Consider the following 13,278-nt stretch of genomic DNA (forward strand, 5'->3'; position numbering starts at 1 on the left):
ATGTGAGGGACGCCCAAAATCATATGTATTTGGCCACGGACCCCCATCTCAAAATATCTAGTTCCAGGGACCACCCCCAGAAGCAAAATTTGAGTTACAAACGTTTGCTTTAAAAATACATAATATGTATATTTGAATATATTATATTCAAAGATTTGCACACATTTTCACGAGTATATCTGCTATTCTTCTCTGGTTAAAGCATTCAATAATTCTAGGCCTAAATGGGTTAACAACACCCTCAAGTTACATACTAAAGACTTTGAATTAGGGGGTCAATATAAAATGTGCATACCGGTATGTGGGTGTGTTTGTTTGATAACATGATAGTTGTGCGTTTCCTTTGTCAGGATTCAGAAGTTGCCTCGGTTGCTCGTAGCGTCCTCAGATGGTCATCTCTACATCTACAATGTGGATCCTCAGGACGGGGGAGAGTGTGTCCTTGTCCAAAAACACAGGTGTGTGTGTGTGTGTGTGTGTGTGTGTGTGTGTGTGTGTGTGTGTGTGTGTGTGTGTGTGTGTGTGTGTGTGTGTGTGTGTGTGTGTGTGTGTGTGTGTGTGTGTGTGTGTGTGTGTGTGTGTGTGTGCGTGCGTAATGTGTGCACGTTTGTGTGTGTGTGTGTGTGTGGTCAGGTGTATAAATTGGTGATGGCATCGCCCATATAGTGGCTCTCCGTTAACCCATTAAGACCAGAGGCCAATTCTACAAAATCCTTCTAAAGGTGTCTCCACACCAAACAGCCTACAGGAGACTCCTTCTGACTGTACACAGACTGCAAAGAACTGCAAAAAACTAAGCACTTATTATTATTTTTTATTTACTGTATGGCAGTGGTGCCAGGTCTGCTCGTTATAAGCAACGTTGATCCTGTTTTCCTATAATGTTGCTAGTTGTGGGTTGCTTTTGTTTGGGCTTGTTTCTGAAGTGTAGTTGCTTATTTGGCCTTGCTTTCAACATTATTTTATAAAATAACTAATGTAATAGAGCTCAGAGGTGAAACTGGTCGCTGCTTTTGGGCTTATTTTCATAGACCTGGTCGCTTATTTCACTCACAGAATCTGGCAACCGGTACCGGACCCGGAGGCACTCTGTGTTGAGTGTGTTCTCCGTGCAGAGGGAAAAAAAAAAAAGAAAAAACAACACGGGCAGCTGCTGCACTATTACTAGCCTACTACTAGCTTTGCTTTGGTATTTAGTAAAAATATGCGACGGGAAAATGTCTCATTTTGGCTTGGTTTTGCAGCAGTAGGCTGTAGCAAACTCCCTCAATCTTACCGACGGCCAGGGGCGACTCAACAAAACTGAGCAAGTCCAGTTTTCCGGTTTTCGGTCGATATTGGTCGATAACATTCCCGACCCGCTGCCGAAAACCTGACGATGAGCTCCCGTTCGGTAACAGACGCTATCCATGGCCTTCCGCCGCCGATTCGCGGCCGAATTGGTTTGGTTAAAAGTGCCCTTAAGGTTTTTGAAAAACCTGTTTCTATGATCAGTGGTTCTCAAACCTTTTCATGTCAAGGACCTCACAAATCATTATGTAAGGTTCCATGTAACTGCTGCAGAGTATAAATGAGTCCTTTCCTAGGGACGCTCGGGTTCATGTGGATAAGCTTTATGCTGTAGGTCAGTGGTTCCCAAACAGTGGGTCGGGACCCATTTGTGAGTCGCGTTTATTTTTGAGCGGTGCAAACCGCTCCTACGTCTGTATTAGTACGGAATGTATTAGTACGGATCCGTGCACATACACATAAAGTAACTGACTTCAGGGACCGAACGGCCTATACAAAGAGATATGCACAACATTGTGTGACGTGTTTGCACCGCTCACTGCACAAGTACATTTAAAAATATATATTTCTTTGAGTGTTAACTGCTCCTACATCTGGCTACATCTGGCTTTGTGGTCCCTATGTCTATATAAGTGTCCGTATGAGCACGGAACTCCATGTATGGAGATGACTGACATCACAGACAGAACGGCCCATACAAGGAGATACTGTATGCACGCGGGCCGTGTTTGATACTGCACAGGTGCGATTTATAAACGCGAGGTGACGTGTTGTGAACCAGTAGATCTGCTATTTTCACTAGTTTGTGTCGCTGGGAGACATCACATTTCTCTTATTCGCTACTGGTTTATGTTTGTGTTGGCATTCTGTTTGAAGGTGAAACTAATTAGTGAAATGGACTGGTGTAGCTGTGAGGTCTCTTTTTGGTCGCCCTGGTTAATGTGGCAAAGTATTGCATTTCGGTGTGGTTTAATGTGGCAAAGTATTGCATTTCGGTGTGGTTTAATGTGGCAAAGTATTGCATTTCGGTGTGGTTTTAAAAAAAAAAAAAAAAAAAAAACGTTTTCTTCTTCTTCAAGGCTGTTTGAGACGGACGAGGAGCCAGGGGAACAAGAGGAAGACCCACAGTCACAGGATGTCCCGGCCCAGCCGGCCAACCCGTCCTACGCTGCCACCGTGGCACTCCCTTCCACCCCGCCCTCCTCAAACACCCTTATGGGTAAACCTGAGTTCACTGCATTCACTTCCACTGTCACAGTACTCCAATACAGTGGTTTTCTACCGTTTTCATATCAAGGTCCATTATAGGCAAACACTGACCAAAACACACATTTTCTACATTCTCTAATTGTGTAGACATCTTGTAAATTAAGTAAAGCATACGTTTAACAATAATGTAACTCTTGTGGCACTCTTGAGTGACACATTTTACACTCTAAAAAAATGTTTAAAGATCTAAAAAGGGTCCATTTGGTTACCAACTCTCCATCATTTAGCTGGGGACCACCTGGAACCCCCTCAAGGACCACAGGTTGAAAACCACTGCTCCATTATACTGAACCTTATCTAAGTTTGTAACGCTTCACTGTTTGTACAGTACCTGTATGAGTGAGTGATAAATATACCACTCTCGATTCTGTGATAGTTACTTAGCTAGCCCTTTGTAGCTGTATTTGGGCGCACTCATTTAAAACTATTGTATGTTTTTGATCACAGATAGATCTTCAACTGTTCTCTTTAACCACTCAAACCCTATACACTTCTTAGGGTTGTGCTCTACAAGCTCGTAACACAACACATTGTGAGATTGTAGATCGGTTATTTTCGACAAATGTTCGGCCCCCCAGAATAGGGACACTAGGGTTTTATAATTGCTTGACATCTGTCCCTAAACCCCTTGTCCAGGGGTCATCGCCATGCTGGCTTGTGGACATTTTGGTCAAAATTAAAATGTAATAGAAAATGAGAAGACAATATTACCAGAAACACATACACACCCCTGGGCCCTGAATGACCATAACAAGCCTGTAACTCTGGACCTGGCTGTAAGGGTCCATTTGGTTCCATTTCTACACACTCAGAGTTAAGGGGTCCTGGCAAATAAAACATTTGAGAACCTACTACTACTACTACTAGTTAAGACTCCTAATATGCCATACTGTCGTCGTAGTAAAAGTGTCATACATTTTCTGAAGAAAACCTGGAGACTTGACATTCAGTCTTATGATCAAAATAAGAACATTATGATGGCGAGTAAAGAATAACGTCAAAACGGACAGTCACATTTGTCCGTGTACGGACACATTGATGAGCCCTGCTTTTGTCTCTCTACCCAGGCTACTCTGAAGATGGTGGAGCTCAGAAGGGAGAGGTCATTCCAGAGCACGAATTCGCCGAGGGGCCCGTGTGTCTCGACGACGAAAACGAGTTCCCTCCAGTCGGCAACCAGAGTAACTGATCCCAGCCCCTCCCCACAACCGCCCTGCTTCCAACAAACCAATCAGACGTGTCTCTTTTCCAGCCAAGACGAGGGATGAGAATATTCGAAATGTGCCCGGGAGGCGGTGTGCGTTGGATAAAAAAAAAAAAACACGAACCTCCCTCTTGAACCACACGTACCCCTGCTGGCCAAGGGTCAAGTCTCGCCAGAACCTGCTCTCTGGCGTTTTCCCCAACGTTTTCGACCTCCTTCTCATCTCTGAATTCAAAAAAAAAAAAAAAGAAAACACTGAGAAGGGGAGTGAAAGGTCCACTGTCCCCAGACCCGCAACTCTCACGGCCATGTCCCAGATGTGAGCAGAAAGTGAGAGTAAATAAATACACTATACATATTCAATGGGCGACTGAGGATATTCCTACGTTCTGTGCATCTGCCATTGGAGAGCCATCATCTCGATGGTGACACCTGTCGTCCAATAGAACTGTCAGGGGGATAAGAAACACTAGACATACCATAGATCACTGGTTCTCAGTGTGCGGACCGGGGACCACCAGGGGTCCAAATGTAACTCAGAGAGTAGAAATGGATACTTATGGGTCTGTTCAAATTAACACGGATGATTTTGCTGTGTCGATAGGGGTCCCAGAGCTAGCAAACGGTATCAAATGGGAGTCTGTGGCCTGGTGCCTATCAAACTGGGGGTCCTTGAAATAAAAAATCTTTGAGAATCACATTCACTGCATTAGGTCACGGACCCCCATTTGAAACAATGTTTTATCACCGGTCCGGGACCCAATCGCTGGCTCCTCGTAACGCTGTTAAATTCTCTGTGTTGAAGTAACTTTCAGACCCGTAAGGGTCCATTTGAACCCCTGGTGGTTGAGAACCAGTGCCATAGATGACAGTATTAAGCATTTTTGTAGAAAACGGTGTCTGTCTTGAGTAGAAGTCAGATATGTCTTTAGTAAATGCATATTCCTCAACTAACCCCCTTACAACAACACTAAAACAGACAAGCATATCACGATTGCTTTAGAGCTGATTTCACCCCAGAATGCTTAGAGTGAAAATACGAGTTGCGCTTTAACCACTTAAACCCCATACGTTGTTGAGCGGGGTCGCTCGGGACTCTATACTGTACTAGTGACCCACTCTACGACGGGTTGTGTGCTTGTCGATCTGCTATTTTCAGCAAAGGTTTTCCCCAGAATAGGAATGCAGGGTTTTGTGGCAATTCAATTGTCGAGTGACGCTGTAATCTGAAAGTCTGGCCGGCAGCCCTGTGTCTCATGACGGGTCATTGTGAGGGCTACAGACACAACAGCTGTTATAGTTATACTGGTAGCGATTCAGGGACATTTCTACTTTTATAGAGCACGCCAAGCCATTTGTAAAGGTACTTCAGAAAAATGGAAATGAAACACAGCTAGTGGTTTGGATAACCACAATATAGAGTACAGCACTGTTTTGCAAAGGGTGGGCATGCGAACAGCGAATTGGTTAATTAATTAGCTTATAATGGGCATGAACCCATTTAGGCCTAGAATTATTTAAGGCTTTAACTATTGAAAAATAGTAGATATATAAGCTCATAGCATGGCACTCGGTGCCGCGCTGCGAGCTTGTAGATCCGCTATTTTTGTAAAATCTAGATTTATTTTTTAATATATCACTTGTAACTCAAATAGTTGCTTCTGGGTGGTCCCTGGAACAACATATTTTCAGATGGGGGTCTGTGGCCAAATACATGTAATTTTGGGGGTCCTTGACATGAAAAAGTTTGAGAACCACTGATTTAGAAGACATTTATAGAATCGGGTCAAAGATATTCGGGTCAAAGACTTGCACAAATGTTCACGATTTTTCAAAAATAGCAGATCTACAAGCTCGCAGCGCAACACTCTGTGCCACGCTGTGAGCTTGTATATCTGCTATTTTTTAATAGTTAAAGCATAAAATAATGGTTAGAGTGGTTCAAATCTAAAGTGGATTAACTGAGTTACAAACAGTAGATGGAGAGCAAAGGGAGAGAGAGATGACAATGTACTGTAGGACAAACTACACGTCTTGGGTGAGACACTAAGAACTGTTTATCATCATTGTGGGGCAGAAACATGGTATCTCTATATTTTTCATAAATGAATGCCCTATTATACTTTGCCACAAGAAAGTGTCAGCGCAAATAGCTTATTTACAAGCTCACAACCCTGTCGGAGCTCGTAGATGCTTTTGAAAAGGTCACGGGATTTTCGCCTATAATGGCAAGCCCAAAATAAGGATACCAGGTTGAAAATGGTTAAGTGAAGTCTGAATGTGGGTTTTCATGAATGTCTCGCGTCAAAAACTGATGCGAGGTGTTCAGAATTGCTTGGAACCTGCACCCAGCAGAGTTCAGACAGCTCAAATCTAGTTGAGCGTGCTGAGCTTTCGAAAGTGACTGTTTATATTCAACCAATGAAACAATTAAAAAGAGATTGGGACTAAATAATAACTACTTTGGACCCATTCCCTGAAAAGTAACGGTTTTGGACATACAAGGTTTCTTTCCCAACAGTGACAATATGCAAACCGCTTTGATATTCATTCTCTCTGTGTAAATCTTTGTCATGACTTGCAGTGACCCTCTTGGAGTGGCACCCAGGGAATCCTCAAGTTAGTTTTTTATGAGCAGACATCCGTAGGAAGTTCATGCTAAATGTTTTCTAGGAAGCCGCAATCAATGGCCGACGTGAATTACTTGATACGGAGCGGTGTACAAGAAGGTTACAGGTCCTTATTAAAAGGACCACTTCACCCGTTTTCAACCAATCTTCATATAATTGGTCCTCACTCATTCTCAATTATAATATGAGAATATGATATATAATATTCTCTGTGTGTCTCAGAGGAGGGCATTCTATAATAGAAGACAATAAATAAATAAATCGTGTTTGAAATGAAGAAACCTGCCTACCGATGATTGCACTGGTAGGCGGGTTTCTGAAATGTCCACAACCCTCCTCAACCTGTGGGTCAGGACCCCCAAGGGGGTCCCCACATTATTTTGGTGGAGGTCCCCAAATTATTTTGGGGGAGGTCCCCAGACATTTAGCTTAATGTTAATAATGTTTTGTCACTCAACAGTAAACAGACAATATACAGTATAAGTGTACTGTATACAGGGTATCTGCACATTTTTAAAATGTAAGGACGTTTAAGACCTTTTTAGTGCCTCTGGTTAAACATTTTGGTAAATTGTCAAATGGAAAATATTTTTTAAATAGCAGATCTACATGCTCCCAACCCTGTTGCGAACATGTAGATCTGCTATTTTCACAATAGAACACATTGAGTCAAACTAAATGTAATGCCAACTCCTACAATTCCAAGTGCTTGTGAGGGTTGGGGGGTCCCCAGTTCAAACATGATTATTTTGGGGGTCCCGGCCTGAAAAGGTTGAGAACCACTACTCTAAGACACAATACATTGTACCATATTATCACGAGCATCAGGGAGGACCAATGATACGAAGATAGGTTGAAAATGGGTGAGGTAGTCATTTAAATGTCAGTGATATCATTAACATATGTTTTATTTGCTACACAATGTTGAATACGTTAACATTTAAAACATAGATGTTTTTACTTAAAAACTTGACATGATTAATATTCTTTTGGAATATGACGAAGTATTACACATCAGTGCATAGACCAACAGTACACTCAGAATTCTTTTTGTGTGTATAATGTGAATATAATACATTTATATATAGTACTATTGTAAACAGTAACATATTATTACCGCTGTGACTGATTTTGCCAAAAGGCGGTGCTGTGTGGATGTACCGTGTTCTGCAGAGAGCTACTTTAATATCTGATGGCTTTCAGATGCGTTTGAGAAACACATTAAAGCTGACTTGCCAGTAAACCCGCCCCTCTCATTGTGCTGTGTAGTTGTCCCCAGATAAAATAATGCATGCAAAAACGTTTGCCAAATGTAAAGAGCAGATTTCAAGGTTAGTGATTCCGTAACACTGATTCCGTAACGCTGTATAAAAACAAAAATCACACCCAGTGTGAATGAGCGGTGCTTTTCATGAGTATGGCGAAGCTTCGCCAATGAGCAAAGTGTGGGTCATACGTAGCCTACATACAAACAGACAAAGCCAGATGTAGGAGAGTTTAGCACCGCTCAAAAAAGAAAATGAAAAAATATATATAATTTTGGGGCAATTATGTTTGAATGTTGATAGTCATTCAGTATAGAGAGACAGGAATGGTGGGAGAGAGAAGGGGAGTAAAATGTCTTTTGATTGGTCCATATTGTCACCATTGCCATATATCGGGTAACACAAAGCGGAGCTTAGCGGAGTACTTTTGCTTTGGTACCAATTTTAGGATTAATGTTTGCCTATGACGGCATACTAACTGAAATCATAGTAGCTACCGGCCTCCTATATAACTGGTGTCATGTTCAATGAAACAGTTTTACAGAACAAGGTGGTAAAAGTGTCATTTCTAAAGGTGTGCTTGCTGATGGTCAGTCAAATGTTTCGCTGTACAGTGAAGCTGCGGGGAGCCCCATCTTGGGTCTTTATTGCTCCTGTATCGGTGGGACACAAAGTGTATGCCTTTGGAACTAACTGGCCACTTAGAAGAAGATCAGAAGAACAGATCACAGTGTGCATCTTCAACACAGTGTCTCTAAGATGGAGAACGTTGCCCCCAGTGACAGCTACAAGAGGAAAACATCCCCCCAAGGTTCCCTGTGGTCGCTTTCAGCATACAAATGTGCTCATTGATGATACCGTCTACCTCTGGGGAGGAATGATTAATATATTTAGAGTTAACGACTTTTGCAACAACATGCTCCATGCATTTGATGTCGAAACACACAGATGGTTCATGACTAGAGTTTCTGGGACCGTTCCAGAGAGGAGGCATTCACACTCAGCCTGTGTCTTGGGGAAGGTCATGTATATCCACGGAGGATGGACCGAGATGCTGGACAGGACTAATGACATGTACAAGCTGGACACCACCACGATGGTCTGGTCCTTAATTAACATCGGAGGCACTCTGCCTCCTGCTTCGACACGTCACTCTGCCACCATCATTGGAACAAAGATGTTTGTATTTGGCGGCACGGCCAACGGGTGCCGTCACAACAACTACATCAGAATGTTTGATACAGAGATAAACTGCTGGCAGAACCTTCCTTCTCCTAAGCATCTTCCAGAAGAAGACACTTATGATTCCACCTTTGCCTACAATGGAGAGCTGTACATTGGCGGCGTGAACTGGAATTACAATAGGTCTAAACAAGTAATCTGCAAAGACTGCAATACTATATGGAAATTCAGTCCAGAAACCTTCTCCTGGAGGGAGGTTACGCCCAAGGTGAATGACTCATTTTGGATGCGAGCGGGCTTCTGTTGCATGGTGGGAAGTCGTCTCATCATCTTTAGCGGATATCCTGAAGAAGACGACACACACAACGATTACCTGCACATCCTAGACTTGAGTCCTAGTCTTAAGACGCTTTGCAAGCTAGCAGTTATTCAGTACAATCTGGAAGTGTCAGGACTCCCACACGACATCAGGTGGGAACTGGCAGCCATGACTGATGCAGAATTGGAGGACTAAAATACACATTTTTATAGTTATCGAGTTATTTGATCTTGTGGTATTATGGAATAATACAACTGCAGCCATGTGAATTAGTGGCAGGAAGAGCCACTTGAACACCCAGAGGACTAGACTGAGATACTACCAAAGCAAGCAGGACTTTGATCTTTTTTTATCTTGTTGCACTTAACTCTCATCTCTGTTATTTGTCTGTCTCTCCAGATTGGAGCCTTGTTTTTGTTTAATTGTATTTTTGGCCTAGTGTGTGTTGTCAGAACACACTCTGGGACACTCTCTTGGCTAATACCCCTCCCCACTGTCTGATTGGTTCCTGTGATCCTGCCCCTCCTTTGTTGCTGTTCAGCATATAAGAGGACTCAGGTCACAGACACTTCTCACTCATGGTGGCAGGAAGAGCCACTTGAACACCCAGAGGACTAGACTGAGATACTACCAAAGCAAGCAGGACTTCGATCTTTTTTATCTTGTTGCACTTAAACCTCCTTTTTTTCTCCTAATCCAAGAATCGGACCTGAACTTCTCCAGACACGTCCAGTAAAGGAGCTGCCCCCACATGGATTAGTATAACTTTTTACTTGCTCTTAGGACACAAATTATTATATTATTGTCATAATTGTTATATTGTTATTAATTGTTATTAATTGTTATATTGTTATATTATATTGTTATATTGGCATATTTAAAAAATGTGCTTCCCGACCATCCCTACTCTGCTCTCCTCTCATTGCACTAGACACTATTACACGCAGCACTGTAACACCAATAACCTAATTTACCCACCTCGCTCACCTAGTCAACGCATTACAGTCCAAGGCGGCCTCTGGAACTGCCACTCAGCTGCAAAGAAGAACATGCCTGAATTCATTGTAGGCCAGGCTACTTTGAATTCCCTCCAATTCCTTGCACTGACAGAAACCTGGATAAATGCCAATAACACGGCTACTCCTGCTGCACTCTCTACAGCACATACATTTACACACACTCCGCGTCCCACAGATCGTACTGGGGGCGGCACAGGCATTCTAACATCTCCCAAATGGAAGATCCGTGCGTTAAACCTCTCTCACCTATCTCTGTCCACATTTGAATGTCATGCCATTTCAATAACACAACCTGTCTTTCTCACCATCATTGTGCTCTACCGCCCCCCAGGGACCCTTGGGGATTTTCTGGAAGAACTGGACTCTCTGATCAGCTCATTTCCGGAGGATGGAACACCCCTGATTCTACTGGGTGACTTCAACCTACCAACTGAAGAGAAGTATCTCCCCGTTACATCCCTATTGTCCTCATTTGATCTGTCCCTCACCCCTTCCCCTCCCACCCATAAGGCAGGGAATGTACTGGACCTTGTGTTCACCAGAGCCTGCTCCCCCTCAAACCTCATTGTTACCCCTGTAAAATACTCTGATCACTGCTTCATAACCTTCTCCCTCTCCCTCTCTATCCACAGATCTAAACAGACCCTCCCTCGGACTGTCACCACACGACGCAACCTGAGGACCCTGGATCCCTCCATTCTCTCCTCCTCCATTCTCTCCTCCCTCCCAACCCCAGATATCCTTCCCTCTCTCCCTCCTGACACTCTAACATCTTCCTTTCTCTCCTCTGTCTCCTCAGCCTTCGATCGGCACTGCCCTCTCTCGACCAGGCCAGCACGCCCAAATCCACCGGCTCCGTGGCTATCTGAAACCCTCAGAACTGAGCGAACACCTCTCAGGGCGGCAGAGAGGAAGTGGCACAAGACGAAGCAACCAGAGGACCTATCTCACTTTCACGCACTCCTGTCAGGTTTCTCACTCGCACTCTCCACTGCAAAATCATCATTCTACCACACAAAGATCCAATCATGTACCTCAAACCCTAGGAAACTGTTTAGCACATTCTCAACCCTCCTCAAACCCCCCCCTCCCCCCCCTCCTTCATCCCTCTCAGCGGACGACTTTGTCACCTACTTTGAAAAGAAGGTTGATGATATCAGTAGTTCATTCTCCCATCTCCCCCAGAATACAGTGTCGAAAACACGCAATTGTATCCCTAACATAACATGTCTATCCTCCTTCTCCCCTCTCTCTGCAGATGACGTCATAAAACTAGTGACTTCCTCTAGACCTACCACCTGTGCCCTGGATCCAATCCCTTCTCCACTCTTCCAGACGATCGCACCTGACCTACTCCCCTTCATAACCGCCATCATCAACAGTTCTGTAACTTCAGGCTGTGTCCCAGCTGCCTTCAAGACAGCCAGAGTATCACCACTCCTCAAGAAACCAACTCTTGACGCCTCAGACGTCAAGAACTACAGACCGGTATCCCTCCTCTCATTTCTTTCAAAAACCCTTGAACGTGTGGTCTCTAACCAGCTTTCTCTCCATCTCTCACAGAACAACCTGCTGGACCCCAACCAGTCAGGTTTTAAACCGGCCCATTCCACAGAAACGGCACTCCTAGCAGTCACAGAAGCACTCCATGCTGCCCAGGCTGCATCCCACTCTGCAGTCCTGATTCTTCTGGATCTATCAGCGGCATTCGACACAGTGAATCACCAGCTGCTCCTGGACACCCTTGCTGACCTAGGCATCACCGGGACGGCACTAAAGTGGTTCTCCTCCTACCTGTCGGACCGGACCTACCAGGTCTCATGGAAAGGTTTGCTTTCATCCCCCCGAACCCTCCAAACGGGAGTCCCCCATGGATCCGTACTTGGCCCTCTGCTGTTCTCCCTGTACACCAAATCCCTTGGTGCTGTAATCTCTGCTCACAATCTATCATATCACTGCTACGCTGATGACACTCAACTGTTTTTGTCCTTCCCCCCTTCTGCCACCCAGGTGGAAGAGCGCATTGCTGCATGTCTGGCCGACATCTCACAGTGGATGTCAGCCCACCACCTCAAGCTGAACCCGGACAAGACGGAGCTACTCTTCTTCCCAGCTAAGTCTTGCCCCATGCAAGATCTCACTATTTCCATAGATAATGCATTGGTGACTTCAGTTCCGACTGCTAGAAACCTTGGTGTGGTCCTGGACACCCAGCTATCATTTAAGGCACATATTGCATCAGTCACCCGGTCCTGTAGGTTCACACTCTATAACATCCGTAAAATCAGACCGTTCCTCACCCAGGAGGCAGCGCATCTCCTCATTCAGACATCTGTCATATCAAAACTCGACTATTGTAACTCTCTCCTCACTGGTCTCCCGGCATGTGCACTCAAACCTCTCCAACTGATCCAAAATGCCGCGGCACGACTGGTCTTCAACCAGCCTAAGTTCTCACATGTCTCTCCCCTTCTCCGCAGCCTCCACTGGCTCCCGGTTGCGGCCCGCATGGAATACAAAACACTGATGCTGACCTTCAAAGCAGCCAAAGGTATGGCTCCTCCATACCTCCAAAAGCTGATCAACCCCTACACCCCCACTCGTTCACTTAGATCAGCCAACACAGGGATGCTGACCGAACCCTCGCTAAAAACTCCAGGGCAAAAATCCACTCGTCCGAGACAGTTTGCCCTCTTGGCTCCCAAGTTGTGGAATAAACTCCCTGTCGCACTTAGAACAACGGACTCACTCGCTACCTTTCGCCGTGGACTGAAGACTCACCTTTTCAGACTCCACCTAAACCCTTAGCACTACAGTAAAATCAATGACCATACATGAAGCTAGTTAACATTTGTTTGTTAGGTTTCTTTAGAACTTGATTATATTGTGTTTTTCTCTAGATAGATATCCATTTACATTGTTATATTGCTGTTAATGTACTGACCTATTATCTTGTTTATTATTGCGATGTTGTATCTGCTTATTGTAAATCGCTTTGGATTAAAAGCGTCTGCTAAACGCCTAAACTGTAAACTGTAGTTAGGAATGGGAAGCTCTCTTGTATTGGCATCATATGACCACTAGGGGGAAACAACATTTT

General features: G+C 44.3%; 2 protein-coding genes across 2 annotated transcripts in view; both read left to right on the forward strand.

Annotated features, from left to right (window-relative positions):
- The window catches only part of LOC308302754 (WD repeat domain phosphoinositide-interacting protein 1-like), a 265,670-nt gene that overhangs the window by 12,870 nt on the left and 239,522 nt on the right, over nucleotides 1-13,278 (forward strand). Inside the window, exons 10-12 of the mRNA XM_080747044.1 lie at nucleotides 351-458; nucleotides 2,370-2,509; nucleotides 3,627-7,073. Coding sequence (XP_080603170.1) covers nucleotides 351-458; nucleotides 2,370-2,509; nucleotides 3,627-3,748 — 370 coding nt within the window. The 3' untranslated portion in view covers nucleotides 3,749-7,073. The remainder of the gene's footprint in view (nucleotides 1-350; nucleotides 459-2,369; nucleotides 2,510-3,626; nucleotides 7,074-13,278) is intronic.
- On the forward strand, nucleotides 8,823-13,047 carry LOC308302752 (uncharacterized protein). The gene is made up of 2 exons (XM_080747040.1): nucleotides 8,823-11,148; nucleotides 11,437-13,047. Exons 1-2 carry the CDS (start codon nucleotides 10,044-10,046, stop codon nucleotides 12,984-12,986), a joined length of 2,655 nt encoding a protein of 884 aa, XP_080603166.1. The 5' UTR covers nucleotides 8,823-10,043; the 3' UTR covers nucleotides 12,987-13,047.

This window comes from Nannobrachium achirus (assembly GCF_963921795.1).
Source record: "Nannobrachium achirus genome assembly, chromosome: 18".
Taxonomy (NCBI): Eukaryota; Metazoa; Chordata; class Actinopteri; order Myctophiformes; family Myctophidae; genus Nannobrachium; species Nannobrachium achirus.